Below are 25,041 nucleotides of genomic sequence, written 5' to 3'. Positions count from 1 at the left end.
GCAGTCCTCAGCTGTTAGGAACATCACAGAGACTGTGTGAAAAAAAACTGTCCCACTCCTGTAATCTCTTGTTCCAGCCAGCAAGAGTCATCAGCCCAGGGACAAGGCCGAGGCACAGTTTGCACTGGGCAGTTGCAGGACAAGCAACTTAAACTGTCCTTGATTCATAGGAACCAGACTGATGCATTTGACAGAAGCTACAGTTCACAGGCTAAGGTGTAATAAGAGCGTGAGGCAGATTTCAAACGGATAAGCCGAGAGTGAGATCCCAGTACGCAGCACAATTGAGGAAGGACGAGGGATAGGCGGGGGAAATAGCAGAGAGGGAAGGGATCGAGGGGGAGGGCGCAGGGAGAAGGCAGGCGGGAGCTCGAGGATTCAGCAAGGGAGGAATGAGAGTACAGGGCGTTAGGGAGGAGTGCAGGGAGAGGGCAGGGGAGTGGGTCGGGGGAGGAGCGCGGGAAGTGGGTAGGGGAGGAGCACGGGGAGAGGGGCCGGGTAGGAGCGTGAGGAGAGGGCAGAGGAGTGGGTGTGGATGTATGCCTGGGGTTTGCAGTTTGTGTTGACTTCAGTCTGATGAGGAGGTGAAAATGCTGAATCTTCCAGTGATGCTACTGATACCAATCCGGAAACCTGAAGATTGCCCACAACAGATCACCCACAGCTAGAATCAATGCCATTGCAACAATCTACAATTTATCAGGAAAATCAAAGACTGGCTCCAGAATTGATTTGTATTTTCTATACTGCTAGAGGCGACAGAGAGAGAAAGAGCGCCCAGTAAAATCAAACCAAATTCATTCCTGATTAGGTACCAATCGGGAATTTGGGAAATATTGTTGGTGTTGTGTTTTAGCCGTGTCTCAAAAAACCAGATCCCAAAGGATAGGAGATAATGGGGTGTTGGAATAAAGTGCAGACAAAGGATTGATCAGAATCTGAACCACTGCTCAGGGTGCGACTGACACACACAAACACACACACAGCGCTTACTGCGTGACTGACATAAATGCAGAGCTCACTGGTCGGGGAAACAATCACAGGCACAGAGCTCACCAGTGCGACTGACACACGCGCAGAGCTCACGACTCTGCAAGTGACTGATACGCGCAGAGCTCATGGCGCGACTGACACATGCACGTAAGTTCACTGCGTGACTAACGCGCACAGAGCTTACTGAGTGACTGACACGCATGTGCAGAGCGCAAGGCGAGATTGACACACTTGCAAAGTTCACTGTGTGACTGACACACATACAGAACATTCTGCGCGATTGACACGCACGGAACACACTGCGCGACTGACACACACACCTCACTGCCCAACTGACACACACACAGAGCTCACTGCACGACTGACACATGCACAGAGCTCACTGCTCAAGTTGTAACTAACGCGCGCAGAGCTCACTGTGCGACCGACACGTGCAGATCTCACTGCTCAGTGTGTGGCCGACGCGTGCGCAGATCTCAGTGTTCAGTTGGCGACTGACACGTGCGCAGAGCTCACTGCTCAGTGTGCGACTGACACGTGCGCAGAGCTCACTGCTCAGCGTGTAACCGCCGTGCGCAAAGCTCATTGCGCGACCGACAAACAGGCAGAGAGCTCACTGATCAGAGTGCGACTGATACATGCACAGACCACCGCTGACGGATGCACAGGGCTCGCTGCGCGACCGACGGGAGCACAGGGCTCGCTGCGCGACCGACGGGAGCACAGGGCTCGGCGCGACCGACGGGAGCGCAGGGCTCGCTGCGCGACCGACGGGCGCGCAGGGCTCGCTGCGCGACCGACGCCCGCGCAGGGCTCGCTGCGCGACCGACGCCCGCGCAGGGCTCGCTGCGCGACCGACGCCCGCGCAGGGCTCGCTGCGCGACCGACGCGCGCGCAGGGCTCGCTGCGCGACCGACGCGCGCGCAGGGCTCGCTGCGCGACCGACGCGCGCGCAGGGCTCGCTGCGCGACCGACGCGCGCGCAGGGCTCGCTGCGCGACCGACGCGCGCGCAGGGCTCGCTGCGCGACCGACGCGCGCGCAGGGCTCGCTGCGCGACCGACGCGCGCGCAGGGCTCGCTGCGCGACCGACGCGCGCGCAGGGCTCGCTGCGCGACCGACGCGCGCGCAGGGCTCGCTGCGCGACCGACGCGCGCGCAGGGCTCGCTGCGCGACCGACGCGCGCGCAGGGCTCGCTGCGCGACCGACGCGCGCGCAGGGCTCGCTGCGCGACCGACGCGCGCGCAGGGCTCGCTGCGCGACCGACGCGCGCGCAGGGCTCGCTGCGCGACCGACGCGCGCGCAGGGCTCGCTGCGCGACCGACGCGCGCGCAGGGCTCGCTGCGCGACCGACGCGCGCGCAGGGCTCGCTGCGCGACCGACGCGCGCGCAGGGCTCGCTGCGCGACCGACGCGCGCGCAGGGCTCGCTGCGCGACCGACGCGCGCGCAGGGCTCGCTGCGCGACCGACGCGCGCGCAGGGCTCGCTGCGCGACCGACGCGCGCGCAGGGCTCGCTGCGCGACCGACGCGCGCGCAGGGCTCGCTGCGCGACCGACGCGCGCGCAGGGCTCGCTGCGCGACCGACGCGCGCGCAGGGCTCGCTGCGCGACCGACGCGCGCGCAGGGCTCGCTGCGCGACCGACGCGCGCGCAGGGCTCGCTGCGCGACCGACGCGCGCGCAGGGCTCGCTGCGCGACCGACGCGCGCGCAGGGCTCGCTGCGCGACCGACGCGCGCGCAGGGCTCGCTGCGCGACCGACGCGCGCGCAGGGCTCGCTGCGCGACCGACGCGCGCGCAGGGCTCGCTGCGCGACCGACGCGCGCGCAGGGCTCGCTGCGCGACCGACGCGCGCGCAGGGCTCGCTGCGCGACCGACGCGCGCGCAGGGCTCGCTGCGCGACCGACGCGCGCGCAGGGCTCGCTGCGCGACCGACGCGCGCGCAGGGCTCGCTGCGCGACCGACGCGCGCGCAGGGCTCGCTGCGCGACCGACGCGACGCGCGCACAGGGCTCACTGCGCGACCGACGCGCGCACAGGGCTCACTGCGCGACCGACGCGCGCACAGGGCTCACCGCGCGACTGACAAATACGCACAGAGCTCACTGAGCGACCGACAGGCGTCCAGCGCTCGCTGTGCGACTGAAACACGCACAGGGCTCACTGTGCAACTGACAAACGCACAGAGCACACTGCGCGACTGAAACACGCACAGAGCTCACTATGCAACTGACAAACGCACAGAGCACACTGCGCGACTGACAAACATGCACAGAGTTCACTGCGTGACCAATGCGCGCACAGAGCTCACTGCGACTGACATGCGCGCACAACGCTCACTGTTCAGGGTGCAACCGACATGCACGCACACAGCTAACCATACAATTGACACACACGCACACACAGCTAACCATGCAATTGACACACGCGCACACAGAGCTCACCGCGCGACTGGCACGCACAACGCTCACTGCTCAATCTGCGAATGACACACGCTCAGAGCTCACTGCTCAGGTTACAGCTGACACAGGCGCGCACAGCCCACCGCTCAACCGACACACAGAGCTCACTGCTCTGGGCGTGACTGACACAGAGCTCACTGCTCTGGGCGCGACTGGCAAACACGCAGAGAGCTCACTCCGTGACTGACACAAATGCAGAGCTCACTGGTCAGAAGGCAACAATCACAGGCGCAGAGCTCACCACTCCGCACATGACTGACACACACGTGCAGAGTACATGGCTCCGCACATGACTGACACACACGCACAGCTCACGGCTCCGCAGATGACTGATACACGCGCAGAGTACACAGCGTGACTGACACGTGCATAAGCTCACTGCGCGACTAATGCGCACAGAGCTTACTGAGTGACTGATACATGCGCACAGAGCTCATTGACCTACTGACACGCACGTGCAGAGCTCAAGGCGCGATTAACACACTTGCAAAGTTCACTGTGCGATTGACACACATACAGAGCATTCTGCGCGACTGACACACATGCATGGAACTCACTGCGCAACTGACACGCATGGAACTCACTGCGCGACTGACACGCACGGAACTCACTGTGTGACTAACACACACGCACAGAGCTCATTGCGCGACTGACACACACTGAGCTCACTGCGCGACTGAGACGCGCAGAGCTCACGGCTCAGTGCGCGACTGACCCATGCACAGACCGCGGCCGACAGGAGCACAGAGCTCACTGCGGGCCGACAGGCGCACAGAGCTCACTGCGCGACCGACAGGAGCACAGGGCTCACTGCGCGACCGACGCGCGCACAGGGCTCACTGCTCGACCGACGCGCGCACAGGGCTCACTGCTCGACCGACGCGCGCACAGGGCTCACTGCGCAACCGACGCGCGCACAGGGCTCACTGCGCAACCAACGCGCGCACAGGGCTCACTGCGCAACCGACGCGCGCACAAAGGCTCACTGCGCGACTGACAAACATGCACAGAGCTCACTGCACAACCGACGCGCGCACAGAGCTCACTGTGCGACTGACACGCGCGCACAACGTTCACTGTTCAGGGTGCGACCGACACGCGCGCACACAGCTAACCATGCAATTGACACGCACGCGCACACAGCTAACCATGCAATTGACACACGCGCGCGCACACAGCTAACCATGCAATTGACACACACACGCGCGCGCACACAGCTAACCATGCAATTGACACACGCGCACACAGAGCTCACCGCGCAACTGGCACACACAAGGCTCACTGCTCAGTCTGCGAATGACACACGCACAGAGCTCACTGCTCAGGTTGCAGCTGACACAGGCGCGCACAGCCCACCGCTCAACCGACACACAGAGCTCACTGCTCTGGGTGCGACTGACACAGAGCTCACTGCTCAGGTTGCAGCTGACACAGGCGCGCACAGCCCACCACTCGACCGACACACATACAGAGCTCACTGCTCTGGGTGCGACTGACACAGAGCTCACTGCTCTGGATGCGACCGACACAGGGTGCGGCTGACAGAGAGCTCACTGCGACTGTCACAGAGCTCACTGCTCTGGGCGCGACTGACACAGAGCTCACTGCTCAGGGTGCGACTGGCAAACACGCACAGAGCTCACTGGTCTGTGTTTTAAGTGACACACGCACAGAGCTCACTGTTCTGGGTGCGACACACACACACATACCCACACACACACACAGACACACAGACACACACACACAGCTTTCCCTGTGGGCCACAGGTAGTTGTGGATGCTGGTCTTTCATGCGTTGAAGAGCAAGGGACAACTAATGCAGGAAATTTCTTTTGGAATGTTGACAGTTTTGAAGTGTTTTAGGGATCTGGTTTGAGCTCGATTGACACATTCACCTTGGGCTGAAATTAGAAAGTGTGGAGGCGATAGAGGCACAAGCTTTATAGAAATGGCTTTACATTCTCACCTTGAGCCCTCAGCCCGCTCTCTGCTGTCTCCCTCAATGGGCATCCTCAAAAAAATAATCAAAGTTCAAATTTAGAACAAAACAAAGGGAAGACATTTTTAGATAAAGCTGCAGACAATAAGCAGGTGGAACATCTTGTTACTGGTAATCCCCACTTTCCAAATGTTTACTTTGTGCAATTTTGCTTTTACAAAAGAGCTACATCACTATCTGTTTTCGCGAATCTGAAGAGGATTTTCGCTTTTATGAAAAACGATACTTTTTTCCACATAAATCATGTACCTTCGCTTTACGCCATTTTCGGCTTGAAAGATTTCCTGGGAACGCCGTACTTTTGGATAGCGGGAGCTACCTCTACCCTGAATCCCACTTCCACCTGCACTATTTGATGGGCTTGAGAGTCCTGAACAACCTCCCTCATGAACAGAGTTCTGAATGTTTCAGGAAGTCTTTCCATGAAACCTACAATCCGACTGCAACTTCTCTTGTTTCCATCCTTAGCTTCCCGCTAGAGACACTACAGAGATCCCTCAGCAACCCAGAGAGAACCTATACCAGCCGCAGCCCATGCTGTCCTACACCCACTTTCAGGCTCTGTTCACTGCAGTCTCTTCCTGATGATTGGCTGCCCTACTGTACAGACAGGAGCAGAGCACATCACCTCCACAGCACATGCTTAGCATCTCAGACTGAGCAGCATCAACACTGACAGCGACAGCATTATTTTTTTAAATCAACTTACTCAGAAATGTTGCTACAAACTTCTGGGACAGCTGAGTTTTGAACCTGAGACTTTTAGCACAGAGGCAGGGATGCGACCACTATGTCACAAGAGCCCTCTGGGGAGTATGCTATTGATGACAATATAGTTAGTTCAAGGATGTGTTACTGACGTGGTGATCGATTTCAGGGCGTGTTATTGACGTGGTGATCGATTTCAGGGTGTGTTACTGACGTGATGATCGATTTCAGCGTGTGTTACTGACGTGATGATCAATTTCAGGGTGTGTTACTGATGTGGTGATCGATTTCAGAGTGTGTTACTGACGTGATGATCGATTTCAGCGTGTGTTACTGACGTGATGATCGATTTCAGGGTGTGTTACTGACGTGATGATCGATTTCAGGGTGTGTTACTGACGTGATGATCGATTTCAGGGTGTGTTACTGACGTGATGATCGATTTCAGGGTGTGTTACTGACGTGATGATCGATTTCAGGGTGTGTTACTGACGTGATGATCGATTTCAGGGTGTGTTACTGACGTGATGATCGATTTCAGGGTGTGTTACTGACGTGATGATCGATTTCAGGGTGTGTTACTGACGTGATGATCGATTTCAGGGTGTGTTACTGACGTGATGATCGATTTCAGGGTGTGTTACTGACGTGATGATCGATTTCAGGGTGTGTTACTGACGTGATGATCGATTTCAGGGTGTGTTACTGACGTGATGATCGATTTCAGGGTGTGTTACTGACGTGATGATCGATTTCAGGGTGTGTTACTGACGTGATGATCGATTTCAGGGTGTGTTACTGACGTGATGATCGATTTCAGGGTGTGTTATTGACGTGATGATCGATTTCAGGGTGTGTTATTGACGTGATGATCGATTTCAGGGTGTGTTATTGACGTGATGATCGATTTCAGGGTGTGTTATTGACGTGATGATCGATTTCAGGGTGTGTTATTGACGTGATGATCGATTTCAGGGTGTGTTATTGACGTGATGATCGATTTCAGGGTGTGTTATTGACGTGATGATCGATTTCAGGGTGTGTTATTGACGTGATGATCGATTTCAGGGTGTGTTATTGACGTGATGATCGATTTCAGGGTGTGTTATTGACGTGATGATCGATTTCAGGGTGTGTTATTGACGTGATGATCGATTTCAGGGTGTGTTATTGACGTGATGATCGATTTCAGGGTGTGTTATTGACGTGATGATCGATTTCAGGGTGTGTTATTGACGTGATGATCGATTTCAGGGTGTGTTATTGACGTGATGATCGATTTCAGGGTGTGTTATTGACGTGATGATCGATTTCAGGGTGTGTTATTGACGTGATGATCGATTTCAGGGTGTGTTATTGACGTGATGATCGATTTCAGGGTGTGTTATTGACGTGATGATCGATTTCAGGGTGTGTTATTGACGTGATGATCGATTTCAGGGTGTGTTATTGACGTGATGATCGATTTCAGGGTGTGTTATTGACGTGATGATCGATTTCAGGGTGTGTTATTGACGTGATGATCGATTTCAGCGTGTGTTATTGACGTGATGATCGATTTCAGGGTGTGTTACTGACGTGATGATCGATTTCAGCGTGTGTTACTGACATGATGATCGATTTCAGGGTGTGTTATTGACGTGATGATCGATTTCAGCGTGTGTTATTGACGTGATGATCGATTTCAGGGTGTGTTACTGACATGATGATCGATTTCAGCGTGTGTTACTGATATGATGATCGATTTCAGGGTGTGTTACTGACGTGATGATCGATTTCAGCGTGTGTTACTGACTACTGACATGATGATCGATTTCAGCCTGTGTTACTGACGTGATGATCGATTTCAGCGTGTGTTACTGACATGATGCATGATGATCGATTTCAGCCTGTGTTACTGACGTGATGATCGATTTCAGCGTGTGTTACTGACATGATCAATTTCAGCGTGTGTTACTGACGTGATGATCGATTTCGGCGTGTGTTACTGACGTGATGATCGATTTCGGCGTGTGTTACTGACATGATCGATTTCAGGGTGTGTTACTGACGTGATGATCGATTTCAGCGTGTGTTACTGACATGATGATCGATTTCAGCGTGTGTTACTGACATGATGATCGATTTCAGAGTGTGTTATTGACGTGATGATCGATTTCAGGGTGTGTTACTGACGTGATCGATTTCGGAGTGCAGTGTGAACTGAGGTTGATTGATTTGGAGTGAATTACAAATTGAGGTGGGATTGATTTGGGTCGTCTTACGATGTGATTGATTTCAGGGTGCATTTCTGACGTGGTGATTGATTTTGGGGTTTGTTCTGACGTGGTGATTGATATCGGGGTGTGTTTCTGTTGTGGTGCTTGATATCCGGGTGCATTTCTGACGTGGTGATTGATATCGGGGTGTGTTTCTGACGTGGTGATTGATATCCGGGTGTGTTTCTGACGTGGTGATTGATATCGGGGTGTGTTACTGACGTGGTGATTGATATCGGGGTGTGTTACTGACGTGGTGATTGATATCGGGGTGTGTTACTGACGTGGTGATTGATATCGGGGTGTGTTACTGACGTGGTGATTGATATCGGGGTGTGTTACTGACGTGGTGATTGATATCGGGGTGTGTTACTGACGTGGTGATTGATATCGGGGTGTGTTACTGACGTGGTGATTGATATCGGGGTGTGTTACTGACGTGGTGATTGATATCGGGGTGTGTTTCTGACGTGGTGATTGATATCGGGGTGTGTTACTGACGTGGTGATTGATATCGGGGTGTGTTACTGACGTGGTGATTGATATCGGGGTGTGTTACTGATGTGGTGATTGATATCGGGGTGTGTTACTGACGTGGTGATTGATATCCGGGTGTGTTTCTGACGTGGTGATTGATATCCGGGTGTGTTTCTGACGTGGTGCCTGATTTCGGGGTGTGTTACTGACGCGGTGATTGATATCGGGGTGTGTTACTGTCGCGGTGATTGATTTCGGGGTGTGTTACTGACGCGGTGATTGATATCGGGGTGTGTTACTGACGCGGTGATTGATTTCGGGGTGTGTTACAGACGCGGTGATTGATTTCGGGGTGTGTTACTGACGCGGTGATTGATATCGGGGTGTGTTACTGACGCGGTGATCGATTTCGGGGTGTGTTACTGACGCGGTGATTGATATCGGTGTGTGTTACTGACGCGGTGATTGATTTCGGGGTGTGTTACTGACGCGGTGATTGATATCGGGGTGTGTTACTGACGCGGTGATTGATTTTGGGGTGTGTTTCTGACGCGGTGCCTGATTTCGGGTATGTTACTGACGTGGTGATTGGTTTTAGGGTGTGTTACTGACATTATGAATGATTTTGGTGGAGGGGTGTCACTGACATGATTGATTTCAGGGTGTGTTATTAATTGAGTTGAGATTGAATTGGGGTGTATTATGAATTGAGGTGGGATTGATTTGGGATGCGTTACTGACGAGTTGATTGATTTCAGGCTGTTTTACAGGTTGAGGTGGAATTGATTTGGGATGTATTACAGACATTCTGTTTGATTTCAGAGTGTGTCACTGACCTGGAGATTGATTTTGGGGTGTGTTACTGACGTGATTGATTTCGGGGTGTGTTACTGACGCAGTGATTGATTTCAGGGTGTGCTACTGATGTCGTGACTGAATCCGAGGGGGTGTTACTGACGTGATTGATTTCGGGTGTGTTATTAACGTGGTGATTGATTCTAGGGTGCATTATTGATGTGGTGATTGATTTCGGGTGCGTTATTGACGTGGTGATTGATTTCGGGTGCGTTATTGACGTGGTGATTGATTTCGAGTGTGTTATTGACGTTGTGATTGATTTTAGGGTGTGTTATTGATGTAGTGATTGATTTTAGGGTGTGTTACTGACGCAGTGATTGATATCAGGGTGTGTTACTGATGTAGTGACTGAATTCGAGGGGGTGTTACTGACGTGATTGACTTTGGGTGTTTTACTGACATTATGAATGATTTTGGGGGAGGGGTGTCACTGACATGACGATTGATTGCATTGTGTGTTATGAACGGAGTTGAGATTGAATTGGGTTATTTTACGAGTTGAGTTGGGATTGATTTGGGATGTGTTACTGACATTCTGTTTGGTTTCAGGGTGTGTCACTGACCTGGAGATTGATTTTGGGATGTGTTACTGACATTCTGTTTGGTTTCAGGGTGTGTCACTGACCTGGAGATTGATTTTGGGATGTGTTACTGATGTGGTGATTGATTTCGGGATGTGTTATGAATTGAGGAGAGATTGATTTGGGTTGTGTTACTGATGTGGTGATCAATTTTGGGGTGCGTTACTAACGTAGTATTTGATTTCAGGGCACGGTGTGCATTGAGGTGGGATTGATTTGGGGTGTATTTCGGATGTGGTTGATTTTGGGGCGCGTTACTGATGTGGTGATTGATGTCCGGGTGTGTTTCTGACGTGGTGATTGATTTCAGGGCGTTATGAATTGAGGTGGGATTGATTTGGAGAGTGTGGTATGAATTGAGGTGGTGATTGATTTCAGGGTGTGTTACTGACGGTGATTGATTTCAGGGTGCGTTACTGACGTGGTGATTGATTTTAGGGTACGTTATTGACGTGGTGATTGATTTTAGGGTGGATTATTGACATGGTGACTGATTTTAGGGTGCGTTACTGACGTGGTGACTGATTTTAGGGTGCGTTACTGACGTGGTGATCGATTTTAGAGTGTGTTACTGACGTGGTGATTGATTTTAGGGTGTGTTACTGACGTGGTGATTGATTTTAGGGTGCGTTATTGATGATTTTAGAGTGCGTTACTGACGTGGTGATCGATTTTAGAGTGTGTTACTGACGTGGTGATCGATTTTAGAGTGCGTTACTGACGTGGTGATCGATTTTAGAGTGTGTTACTGACGTGGTGATTGATTTTAGGATGTGATACGTGGTGATTGATTTTAGAGTGTGTTACTGACGTGGTGATCGATTTTATAGTGTGTTACTGACGTGGTGATCGATTTTAGGGTGTGTTACTGACGTGGTGATCGATTTTAGGGTGTGTTACTGACGTGGTGATTGATTTTAGGATGTGATACGTGGTGATTGATTGATTTTAGGGTGTGTTACTGACGTGGTGATCGATTTTAGGGTGTGTTACTGACGTGGTGATCGATTTTAGGGTGTGTTACTGACGTGGTGATCGATTTTAGGGTGTGTTACTGACGTGGTGATCGATTTTAGGGTGTGTTACTGACGTGGTGATCGATTTTAGGGTGTGTTACTGACGTGGTGATCGATTTTAGGGTGTGTTACTGACGTGGTGATCGATTTTAGGGTGTGTTACTGACGTGGTGATCGATTTTAGGGTGTGTTACTGACGTGGTGATCGATTTTAGGGTGTGTTACTGACGTGGTGATCGATTTTAGGGTGTGTTACTGACGTGGTGATCGATTTTAGGGTGTGTTACTGACGTGGTGATCGATTTTAGGGTGTGTTACTGACGTGGTGATCGATTTTAGGGTGTGTTACTGACGTGGTGATCGATTTTAGGGTGTGTTACTGACGTGGTGATCGATTTTAGGGTGTGTTACTGACGTGGTGATCGATTTTAGGGTGTGTTACTGACGTGGTGATCGATTTTAGGGTGTGTTACTGACGTGGTGATCGATTTTAGGGTGTGTTACTGACGTGGTGATCGATTTTAGGGTGTGTTACTGACGTGGTGATCGATTTTAGGGTGTGTTACTGACGTGGTGATCGATTTTAGGGTGTGTTACTGACGTGGTGATCGATTTTAGGGTGTGTTACTGACGTGGTGATCGATTTTAGGGTGTGTTACTGACGTGGTGATCGATTTTAGGGTGTGTTACTGACGTGGTGATCGATTTTAGGGTGTGTTACTGACGTGGTGATCGATTTTAGGGTGTGTTACTGACGTGGTGATCGATTTTAGGGTGTGTTACTGACGTGGTGATCGATTTTAGGGTGTGTTACTGACGTGGTGATCGATTTTAGGGTGTGTTACTGACGTGGTGATCGATTTTAGGGTGTGTTACTGACGTGGTGATCGATTTTAGGGTGTGTTACTGACGTGGTGATCGATTTTAGGGTGTGTTACTGACGTGGTGATCGATTTTAGGGTGTGTTACTGACGTGGTGATCGATTTTAGGGTGTGTTACTGACGTGGTGATCGATTTTAGGGTGTGTTACTGACGTGGTGATCGATTTTAGGGTGTGTTACTGACGTGGTGATCGATTTTAGGGTGTGTTACTGACGTGGTGATCGATTTTAGGGTGTGTTACTGACGTGGTGATCGATTTTAGGGTGTGTTACTGACGTGGTGATCGATTTTAGGGTGTGTTACTGACGTGGTGATCGATTTTAGGGTGTGTTACTGACGTGGTGATCGATTTTAGGGTGTGTTACTGACGTGGTGATCGATTTTAGGGTGTGTTACTGACGTGGTGATCGATTTTAGGGTGTGTTACTGACGTGGTGATCGATTTTAGGGTGTGTTACTGACGTGGTGATCGATTTTAGGGTGTGTTACTGACGTGGTGATCGATTTTAGGGTGTGTTACTGACGTGGTGATCGATTTTAGGGTGTGTTACTGACGTGGTGATCGATTTTAGGGTGTGTTACTGACGTGGTGATCGATTTTAGGGTGTGTTACTGACGTGGTGATCGATTTTAGGGTGTGTTACTGACGTGGTGATCGATTTTAGGGTGTGTTACTGACGTGGTGATCGATTTTAGGGTGTGTTACTGACGTGGTGATCGATTTTAGGGTGTGTTACTGACGTGGTGATCGATTTTAGGGTGTGTTACTGACGTGGTGATCGATTTTAGGGTGTGTTACTGACGTGGTGATCGATTTTAGGGTGTGTTACTGACGTGGTGATCGATTTTAGGGTGTGTTACTGACGTGGTGATCGATTTTAGGGTGTGTTACTGACGTGGTGATCGATTTTAGGGTGTGTTACTGACGTGGTGATCGATTTTAGGGTGTGTTACTGACGTGGTGATCGATTTTAGGGTGTGTTACTGACGTGGTGATCGATTTTAGGGTGTGTTACTGACGTGGTGATCGATTTTAGGGTGTGTTACTGACGTGGTGATCGATTTTAGGGTGTGTTACTGACGTGGTGATCGATTTTAGGGTGTGTTACTGACGTGGTGATCGATTTTAGGGTGTGTTACTGACGTGGTGATCGATTTTAGGGTGTGTTACTGACGTGGTGATCGATTTTAGGGTGTGTTACTGACGTGGTGATCGATTTTAGGGTGTGTTACTGACGTGGTGATCGATTTTAGGGTGTGTTACTGACGTGGTGATCGATTTTAGGGTGTGTTACTGACGTGGTGATCGATTTTAGGGTGTGTTACTGACGTGGTGATCGATTTTAGGGTGTGTTACTGACGTGGTGATCGATTTTAGGGTGTGTTACTGACGTGGTGATCGATTTTAGGGTGTGTTACTGACGTGGTGATCGATTTTAGGGTGTGTTACTGACGTGGTGATCGATTTTAGGGTGTGTTACTGACGTGGTGATCGATTTTAGGGTGTGTTACTGACGTGGTGATCGATTTTAGGGTGTGTTACTGACGTTGTAGGCTGCAGCTTGACATTGACAGGATGCAGAGATGGGCTGAAAGGTGGCAGATGGAGTTCAACCTGGATAAATGCGAAGTGATGCATTTTGGAAGGTCGAACTTGAAAGTTGAGTACAGGATTAAAGACAGGATTCTTGGCAGTGTGGAGGAACAGCAGGATCTTCGTGAGCAGGCACATAGATCCCTGAAAATTGCCACCCAAGTGGACAGGGTTGTTAAGAAAGCGTATGGTGTTTTGGCTTTCATTAACAGGGGGATTGAGTTTTAGAGCCGTGAGATCTTGTTGCAGCTCTATAAAACTTTGGTTAGACCACACTTGGAATACTGCGTCCAGTTCTGGTTGACCTATTATAGGAAAGATGTGGATGCTTTGGAGAGGGTTCAGAGGAGGTTTACCAGGATGCTGCCTGGGAGGGGTCATAGTTTTAAGCTGTTTGGCGGAAAATATAGAGGGGATGTCAGAGGCGGGTTCTTTATGCAGAGAGTTGTGAGAGCATGGAATGCGTTGCCAGCAGCAGTTGTGGAAGCGAGGTCATTGGGAATATTTAAGAGACTGCTGGACATGCATATGGTCACAGATATTTGAGCGTGCATACATGAGGATCAATGGTCGGCACAACATCGTGGGCTGAAGGGCCTGTTCTGTGCTGTACTGTTCTATGTTCTAATTGAGGTGTGATTGATTTTGGGTGGTGCTACTGACGTGGCGATTGATTTCACGGTGTGTTACTGACGTGGGGATTGACTTCGACATGTTACGAATTGAGGTTTGGATCGATTCGGGGTGTGTTACAGGTTGACATGGGATTGATTTTGGAGGGTATTATTGATGTGGTGCCTGATTTTGGGGCATGTTACTGACGTGGTGATTGATTTCGGGGCGTGTTACTGACATGGTGATTGATTTCGGGGCGTTACTGACGCGGTGCCCGATTACTGGGCGTGTTACTGACGCGGTGCCTGATATCGGGGAGTGTTACTGACGTGGTGATTGATTTTGGGGCGTTTTACTGACGTGGTGATTGATTTCGGGGCGTGTTACTGAAGCTGTGCCTGATTTCGGGGCGTGTTACTGAAGCGGTGCCTGATTTCGGGGCGTGTTACTGACGTGGTGATTGATTCCGGGTGTGTTACTGACGTGGTGCCTGATTTCAGGGCGTGTTACTGACGTGGTAACTGATTTTGGGGCGTGTTACTGACGTGGTGCCTGATTTCGGAGCGTGTTATTGAAGCGGTGCCTGATTTCGGGGCGTGTTACTGAAGCGGTGCCTGATTTCAGGGCGTGTTACTGACGTCGTGCCTGATTTCGGGGCGTGTTACTGACGTCGTGCCTGATTTCGGGGCATGTTACTGACGTGGTGATTGATTTCGGGGCATGTTACTGACGTGGTGATTGATTTCGGGGTGTGTTACTGACATGGTGTCTGATTTCGGGGCGTGTTACTGACGTGGTGCCAGATTTCGGGGCGTTACTGACGTGGTGATTGATTTCGAAGGCGAGTTACTGACGCAGTGCCTGATTTCAGGGCGTGTTACTGAAGCGGTGCCTGATTTCGGGGCGTGTTACTGACGCAGTGCCTGATTTCGGGGCGTGTTACTGACACGGTGCCTGATTTCGGGGCGTGTTACTGACACGGTGCCTGACTTCAGGGCGTGTTACTGACATGGTGCCTGACTTCAGGGCGTGTTACTGACGCGGTGCCTGATTTCAGGGCGTGTTACTGACACGGTGATTGATTTCGGGGCGTGTTACTGACGTGGTAATTGATTTGGGGCGTGTTACTGACGTGGTGATTGATTTCGGGCGTGTTACTGACGTGGTGATTTATTTCGGTGCGTGTTACTGACGCGGTGCCTGATTTCTGGGTGTGTTACTGACGTGGTGCCTGATTTCAGGGCGTGTTACTGACCTGGTGCCTGATTTCGGGGCGTGTTACTGACGTGGTGCCTGATTTCGGGGCATGTTACTGACGTGGTGTCTGATTTCGGGGCGTGTTACTGACGTGGTGCCTGATTTCGGGGCGTGTTACTGACGTGGTGCCTGATTTCGGGGCGTGTTACTGACGTAGTGATTGATTTCGGGTTGTGTTATAAATTGAGGTGGGATTGATTTGGGTCGTGTTGTCAATTGAGGTGGGATTGATTTTCTGTGTTACTGACGAGTTGACTTATTTCTCCCCATCTCCACCCTCCTCTAGCTTATCTCTCCACACTTCAGCCTCTCTGCCTTTATTCCTGATGAAGGGCTTTTGCCCGAAACGTCGATTTTACTGCTCCGCGGATGCTGCCTGAACTGCTGTGTTCCTCCAGCACCTCTAATCCAGAATATGATTGCTGGGTGTGTTAAGAATTGACATGGGATTGATTTGGGGTGTGTTATGAATTGGGTGGAATTGATTTGGGGTGTGTTATGAATTGGGTGGAATTGATTTGGAGTGATTTAATCACTAATGTGCAGTCTAATTTAGTACTCCTTTCTAGCTGCAAGCACTATGCTACAGTGTTTGACTAGACAGAGCTCTCTTCATCATCTTTGAGGAGAAAGTGAGGTCTGCAGATGCTGGAGATCAGAGCTGAAAATGTGTTGCTGGAAAAGCGCAGGTCAGGCAGCATCCAGGGAACAGGAGAATCGACATTTCGGGCATAAGCCCTTCCTGTGCTTTTCCAGCAACACATTTTCAGCTCTGTTCATCATCTCCCAGTCATGTCCTGCCACAATTCCATTCACACCCAGTGCCTTCTCCCATCCAGCTGCTGCTGAAGTGGAAGCCCAAAAGACGAGACGCCTGGCAGGTTACACTTGTAACAGATCAGGAGGAATCTAGTATCTTTGTTGCAATTGTTCCTTTTGAAACTGTAAATTATCCATCAAATATAACGGTTAAATTTGACACGCACAGCAACAAACGGGTTAGTTGCATTCAATGTTAGACCAAGCATGCACTTTGCGAAACAGCCAACCAACACCCCATCCATATGGATTCTCACCTTGTTCCAGGCCTAAAGAAACATTGCCAGCATAGGCTGATATACCAGAGGTTAGTGTTTACTGTCCTCCTTTCTCTCCTCAGCTCGCAACTGGCATGAAGTGGATAGGCTGTGCTGGGGGTAGGGCATGGGCCTGCAGGATTGGGATGGTGGGGATGGGCTTGCGAGATGGGAGCTTGGGTGTGGGCTTGGTGCGGGCCTGGAGGATGGGTTGGATGGGCAGGACGATGTGGGAGTGATGAGATGCTAAAGTTTACATGCCAGTGAGAATGAAAGATTCTAAAAGGACAGCAACTGAGGGTAACTAAGGAAGTTAAAGAAAGCATCAAACTGAAATTGCACAATGATGGCTGGCAGGTCAGAAAACTGGACAGAATACAAAGAATTGCACAAAATGACTAGAAAGTGAATAGGGAGGGGAAAGTTAAGAGTACAAGAGAAATCAAGCTAGAAATATAAAAACAAATATTAAGAATTTCAATAAGTATTTAACAAAGAAATGAGCAAGTGAGAGCTGCCCTCCACTAATTATGCTTGTGAACTAATAAAAAGATTGAGATGGAAGAGGAATTGAACAAGTAGTTTGCATTTGTTTTCACTGTAGCAGATACAAATAACATCCAAAAATAATTGTGAATCAGAGGCTGAAAGGGAGTGAGGAACTTCAACAGTGATCACCTTCAACAGTGATCACCAGGGAGAGGGTACAATGAAAGTCAATATAACTGAAATCTGACACATCTCCTGGCCCAGAATATCTATGAACTCCAATGTGAAAAAGAAGTGGCTGCTGAGGTTTCAGTTCTTCAAATGAATTCCCAGTAATGGACCCATCAGATGGGAAAACAATGAATGTAACATTTCCATTCAAGGGAGACACGAAGCAGGAAACTACTGTCCAATTAGCCTAACATCTGTCATAGGGAAAATGCTGAAATCTACTGTAAAGAAACAGGGCAGACAGAAAATCTGAAATCATTCAGTCAGAGTCATGGTTTCGTGAAGGGGAAACAGTAATTAATCTATTTATGAGAATTCTTTGTGGAAGTGACGAGCAAAGCCTATTAAGGGGAAACCAGCGGACTCACTATACTGAGATTTCCTGGAGACTTGTGACAAGGTACCACACAAATTACTCCACAAAATACCAGCCCATGGGACAGTGGCTATTAGCACAGACAGAGGATTAATTAGCTGATTGGAAGTAGAGGATGTGCCTAAATATGTCACTTTCCAATTGACAAAATGTAACTAGTGGAGTGCCATAGATTAGTGTTGGGACCTCAATTATTTTCAATTTTTATAAAGCCAGATAGGAAACCAAGTTGTAAAGAAGAAAGCAGTCTGCCAAAGGATATAGATAATTTAAGTGAGTGGGCAAAATGTGACAGATGTAATAAAATGTGGAAAAATGTGAACTTGTGCATTTTGGCAGGAACAATAGAGAAGCAGCATTATTTAAAATTGAACAGGGCTTGCAGGACTGAGATACAGAGGTTCGTATGAAGTTCTCTGCGATTCAGAAAACAAATGCCATATTACTGTTTATTGTAAAGGGAATGGAATACAGTACAAAATTTGTGAAGTTTTGTTGCAATTGTATAGAATGCTTGTGATACCACATCTAGAATACAGTGTACACCTGTATTTAAGAAACTATTCAAAGCTGTTCAGGAAAGATTCACTTGACCGATTCCTGGGATTGGGGGCAGGGGATTTATCTTTTGAGGAAACTTTGGACGGACTGGGCCTGTATCCATCAGCATTTCGAAGACAGAGAGGTGAACTTTAATGAAACATACAAGATCCTGAGAGGACTTGTAAGGTGGATACTGATGTGGGAGAGACTAGAACATGGGGACTTAGCTTAAAAAAGCAATCAAAGAGACAGTCAGGGGTGATCAGGTATAAGGAGAAAAGTGGAGTCAAGGCCACAATCAGCTCAGCTGCAATCTTATTCCATTGTGGAGCAAGTTCAAGGGACCAAATGGACCACTCTTGTTCTTAATTTACATGTATGACCTCCTGAAGTTGGACAGTAAATTTTCTAGCTGTGAGGCAAAACAACCAGACACAATGATACATTTGAATGATTAGAGAGGCACTTACTAGGAGCATTGTCTCTCACAGTCAGCAAGACCAAACCTGGGCTCTTCCCATTCTCTCTCTAGTTTGTACAAAGCTGAGGAGTGCGGCATCAAGACAGGAGCCTGACTGCTTGGGGATAGTGCACTCAGGTATAATTACAAAAGTGTTGAACTTCAAACCTTCAAGACCCTATGTCAACAATAACTACCAGATGAACAGGAGTTAGTTATTTCATCAGTCTCAGTCCTTGCAGAGAAACATGGGAAATATGATGAGAAGGCCATTCCTCCCCTCAAACCTGCTCTAATTCTTGACTGACCTTTCACCTCAACCCCATGTCCATTGACATCTGTTAACATTGGGATATCTATATCTCTAACTTGAACCTGCCCAATGACAGATTCACCAATCTCCTCCTCATCTCATTCAGAATTGAGCCCTGTACTCTGAGACTATCCCAGTTCATAGACCTCACTACTAGGGGGACACCTCATTTCTGTATCTACTGTAAATTAGATTACTACCTAGATTAGATTACTTACAGTGTGGAAACAGGCCCTTCGGCCCAACAAGTCCACACCGACCCTCTGAAGAGCAACCCACCCAGACCCATTAGCCTCCATTTACCCCTTCACCTAACACTACGGGCAATTTAGCATGGCCAATTCACCTAACCTGCACATTTTTGGACTGTGGGAGGAAACCCACGCAGACAATGTGAAAATGTACAAACTCCACACAGGCAGTTGCCTGAGGCAGGAATTGAACCCGGGTCTCCGGCGCTGTGAGGCAGCAGTGCTAACCACTGTGCCACCGTGCCGCCCAAATGTCTGAAAAAGGTTGACAAGTTTCTATGGGAATTGCCCTTCATTCCTTGAAACCCCAGAGAACACAGTCTCTTTGACCTCGACAGTCCCATCATCCCAGGAATGGTCTAGTGAATCCCTATGGAGAGTATAACATGGGAAGGGGAAGGGACCAGAAATGCGCACCATACTCCAGGTGCAGTCTCACCAGTGTTTTATGTAATTGGAGTAATGCGCCTGGGCTCCTGTACACAAATCCTCATGATAAATACTAACAGACCGTTTGTCTTCAGAATTGTTTCCTGGCACCTGCATGACAGCATTCAGTAACTCCTGGACAAGAACAACTCAGTCCCTTTGCACATCAACACACTTCCAATTTCTTACTGGCATTTAAAGTGGACATCATTTTCCATATATATTCCACCTGCTATCCTATTCACCAATCTGTCCATATGCCCTTTAAACTTTGTTGCAGCATCAACCTCAAAGTCATTTTCACCGCGCTCACCCCCCCACCCAACACACTGCACGCTCCCTTCTCAACTCCGCCAGATACTCAAAATTCAAAGTTCTGTTCAATCTCATTTCCCTTTCAGAAATCCATGTTGTCTCTATCCACACCTATCATTGTTGTTGAAGTATCCCCTTATCACATCCTTTATAATAGACTTGAATATTTTTCCGACAACTGACATCAGTCTTACAAGTCAGTAGCTCCCCATTTTCTCTCTAATCTTTGTTTAAACAGGGGAGTTACATTTGACACATTCTATTCTGCAGAAACCATTCCAGGATTAGATAGAACTCCGACCATCTTTTGAGCTTCACCTTCCAATAGTCTAAGATGTAGATCATCAAGTCCTGAGGATTTATCAACTTTCAGTTCCATTATTTTCTCCACTACCACTTTTGTACCATTACCTCAATTCCCTAGTATTGCTGAAAGTCAGATACAAAGTCATTGTTTTGTTACTCTGCTATTCCCTTATTCCCCATTTCAGAATCTCCTGCCTCTGGCTGCAATGGGCTCACATTTGGCTTTGTTCATCTTTTTCTCTTTACATAAACCTGTCGAGGTTTCTCGCTCTTTTACTTTCACCTTTCATTCTCCCTTCCTTTATTAGTTTTGTGTCTTCCTTGACTGAATTCTAAAATGCTACCAATATTTGGACTTACTACTTTTTTGGCAACTTTGTAAGTCTATGCTTTTGATCTCATAAAATCTTTAACTTCCCTTGTTACCTATGGTTGGAGCATCCATTCTGCTGGAAAATAGAAGTGTTGCAAACCATGTTTAGCCATTGTGTGGCCAAAAATGTTAGACATTGGCTACCTACATCATTTTAATGTAGTCACAGCCAATTTGCCCCCTCATACTGTCATGGTTTCCTTTGTTTAGATCAAAGACCCTAGTTTCAGGGTGAACTATATCACTTTTGAACTTAATGGAAAAGCCCTGCCATACTCTGGCCATTTTCCTAAAGGCTTCTTTACCGCAAGATTATTAATTCGGCCTCTCATAGCCCATTCTCAACTCATCACGTTCTGTCACTAAAATCATCCCACATCCATTCCAGGAATCAGTCCTCCACAGTATTAGCGCTAGTTAGGTTGACCTGACCTACATGAAGGACCCCATTGTGACAGTATTATTCTTGCTACACATATCTTTAATTTCCTAATTTATACCATGCCTGGCATTACCCCTACTTCTAGTGGCTTCTACAGCACTCTGACCAATGCTTGCTGCGCCTTGCTGTTTCTTAGCTCCACCCCAAGTTGACTGAACATCTCCCTCTGACTACTGCACAAACACACTGATCTCTTATTAACAGCACTTGCTCAGCACCTTTTCCTTTCACTGTTCTCCCCTAAATGGTGAAAACACTTAAACATTCTGCTTTGGCCACTCTGAAATAAAAGTGAATCTCTGAACCCACAGATCCAGAGCATTACTCATGGAGACTCTGGTAGTTGAAAGAAACAGCAGGTTCCTCATGGGAGCAATCCAAATTTGCCACGCTCTCCAAGAATGATTCTAACCGTAACCTTAATTCTGAAACCAGCAACTCCGCTCCACAATAAGGCCTCCAGAGGGATAGGGAACACCACCAGCATCCTAACTGGGTGAATGTTCTTCCCCAGAAAGCCATTCTGTTGATTGGCTATTCTATCCCAAAGGAGTATTGCAGCTTACTCTGGTCACTCAATCATTGCCATGTTCTCTGTGGTGGATTGGAGTTTGGGGAGGTGGACGGAGACAGGTGAATGGAAGGTCCCACCTTAGAAAGACAATTAGGAGAAGTGACCCTCAAATAACGTATTGTCCTCAGGATAAGAAAGGTTTGCTCCCAAGAGAAAGTGCTTAACTGCCCACAAGCCCCAGACACCACTCCATTCCAGCTCCCCCCACCCCGCCCCACTCACAACAGCCCTCACATCTCCAAAACAGCATGCGTCACCTTAGAAAACAACATATCCCACATTAGCCCTAAGAACACCGAACAGTGACGGAAACAAAGAAGGAAAGGTTGAGTGACAAGACAGCAAGAGCAGTGATGACAGAAAGAGAGGCCAAGGTGTTAGTAACATAACCAGCATGAAAACATACAATGGGTGTGTGTTCCTACCTTCTCGCAAATCTGAAAGACAGATTTCTAAAAACAGAAACAAGAAGAAAGGTGTGAAGGGCAAATGAGTCACAATGACCGACGCCACCATTGTCGACATGATGCAGTGCACGCTGCTACAATCACCAGCAGCATTTCAGAGATTCCAGATTGCTATACACCATTCCCTTTCTCACCACGACCTTCACTCAGGAGCTAGCTGGCTATAAGGTGCCCTATAGTCTTTGCCCATTATCTACCTAGAGGCAGAGCTCACTGGACAGGAACCAGTTGAGGAATCTCTGGCCGTCACAGCCCACTTTCAGCTACATCCATGGATATGGTTCAGAACAGGAGGTAGTGCAGACAAAAAGGGCTGATCAGCTGAACAATAGGTTTGAGATTTAGGACACTGTTTGACCTAGTCTCCAAAAGACAGGCTGCTGCATCTCCACATACCAGCAAACCCCCAGCCCCCAAGCCTGAACTAGGCCTCCACTGGCAGAAGGACAGTTCCCGAGCCCGGTGACTGACTGGCACACAGCTGCCTGACCTGGTGGGGACAAATCTAGGGGGTGTGGGGAACATATTCCTGTCACAGGTTTCACAGGAAGAGCTGGTGTCAATACCAACGCTCGTAAGCGAGTAAACAATTGGCAGGTTACTCGCTGCTTATAGGAAACCAGCTAAGATGGTTACATTTATCTGCAGGATGTAACATTCAACCTTCCCAAAATGTGACAATCAATTATAAACCTATCAACTAGCACCATCCATACCAATGGCACAGAAAAGAGGTGAATCACCCCAGCATCAGGGATTGATGGAGGGAGGGGGTCACCTCCAGCCCTAAGACTGAAACATTACACAAAAGCATGGTGGGGACAGTCTAAAATCCAGGAGGACATGAGTTTTTTTTGGAGGGTGAGGAAGGAGAATCTAAAAGCGACCAGGTCAACCGGTTTCTCTGACCCTACAGACACGTGGAGATGTTCCAACACACCGCCATGTCTCAATGGAGAGAGTCAGGCAAGTGTAACCAGTTTCCCCATTTGAAACAGCAATAACATACATGACTCACAGAGAAGATGACTCAGTGACATACAGCATCAGGGGCAAAGGAAAGGAGCATCAGAAAGAGGACGAGGCCAGGCAAAACTCTACAGTCAGCAACACTAACTCCAATAATCAGCCAATGCCTGAGGCCACCACCTCTTGCTGCACACACAATAATAAAGCACGCTTCCGCCCCCCCACCCCACCTTGAATTAATCAAGTGACACTCTAAGTAAAAGATAGCTGTGATCTTACTGAAGGATGGAACAGACTCAAGGGGCCGGATGGCTGGTTTTGCACCAAATTCATAGTAGTGTGTTCTTCATTTAATTTGTAAAACCAATTATTTGTGCGTGCTTCCTTCCTGCCACATATCACACTACTTTATTCCATTAACACACAGTCTTCCTCTATAAACAAGTCACAAAATAATTCCACCCTCCCACCAATGGAGCAGCTACAACAACACCATTGCCAATGGTAAAAAAGGAAGGCAGGGGTGGGGAACAAAACAACAGGGAAAGGATTAGGGCGAGAGGGCAAAAGATGGGAGGGCAGGAGGGGGGCAAGAAGAGTGTGAGAGGGTCTGCCTGGAGAAGTGCGCTGGGGACTGGGAGCCGGTGTGGAGTTCATTACAACGTGGTACCCTTTCACAGTGAATGAGATGCGGCTCAGGAGCTTTGCCTGAACTCTGAGTTAAATGTGTCACCATGGTAACAGTCACAGACCACCCACATCCTGACATTGCCATGGAGACAGTGTACAGCAGTAAGTGCGGTATTCTCTTCCGATAACTCACTATGTACATGCTCTACTCTTCTAGGGAAGGACCGAAAATCAAAGGCAGTGACCTTCCTCCAGATCCCAACGTTTAACAAGTGATTATTGTTTTCAGGCAGGACACAGGTTAACACTGAACAGGTTAACCCAAACATCCGATGCAAACACACATCTTTGGGTGTTGAGCAAAGTTAAACGGAGCCAAGTTTCAATTAAAACATTGGGAAAAGCTCTGTATATGGTTCAATTCTCACTGTGGTAGATGGTGACAATTTAAATGCAATAAAAATCTCTGGGATAAAAAAGCTATTCTAATGGTGACCACACAACCACTGTCTAATTACAATAAGAAGCTGGCTGGGTCACTACTCTCCTTTAGTGAGGGAAACCTATTGTCCTTACCCAGTCGAGCCTACACCACGCCAATGGAGTTAACTCTTAACTGCCCTCTGACACTACCCAGCAGCTCCTTTAACTCTTGGGGCAATTACATAGAACATAGAAGAATACAGCGCAGTACAGGCCCTTTGGCCCTCGATGTTGCGCCGATCCAAGCCCACCTAACCTACACTAACCCACTATCCTCCATATGCTATCCAATGCCCGTTTAAATGCCCATAAAGAGGGAGAGTCCACCACTGCTACTGGCAGGGCATTCCATGAACTCACGACTCGCTGAGTAAAGAACCTACCCCTAACATCTGTCCTATACCAACTCCCCCTTAATTTAAAGCTATGCCCCCTCATAATAGCTGACTCCATACGTGGAAAAAGATTCACACTGTCGACCCTATCTAAACCCCTAATCATCTTATACACCTCTATCAAGTAAACCCTAAACCTTCTTTTCTCCAATGAAAACAACCCAAGTGCCTCAGCCTTTCCTCATACAATCTTCCTACCATACCAGGCAACATCCTGGTAAAAC

General features: G+C 48.8%; 1 protein-coding gene across 1 annotated transcript in view; it reads right to left on the bottom strand.

The window, feature by feature from the left end:
* LOC122543972 (serine/threonine-protein kinase MARK2-like) overlaps window positions 1-25,041 on the bottom strand; it is a 70,236-nt gene that overhangs the window by 6,175 nt on the left and 39,020 nt on the right. Inside the window, exons 12-13 of the mRNA XM_043682981.1 lie at window positions 22,299-22,325; window positions 5,416-5,460 (exon numbers count right to left, since the gene is read on the bottom strand). Coding sequence (XP_043538916.1) covers window positions 5,416-5,460; window positions 22,299-22,325 — 72 coding nt within the window. The remainder of the gene's footprint in view (window positions 1-5,415; window positions 5,461-22,298; window positions 22,326-25,041) is intronic.

Source organism: Chiloscyllium plagiosum, chromosome 45 (assembly GCF_004010195.1).
Source record: "Chiloscyllium plagiosum isolate BGI_BamShark_2017 chromosome 45, ASM401019v2, whole genome shotgun sequence".
Lineage (NCBI taxonomy): Eukaryota > Metazoa > Chordata > Chondrichthyes > Orectolobiformes > Hemiscylliidae > Chiloscyllium > Chiloscyllium plagiosum.
Note: the sequence above shows the minus strand (reverse complement) of the source record. Positions and strands in the feature narration are given on the sequence as shown.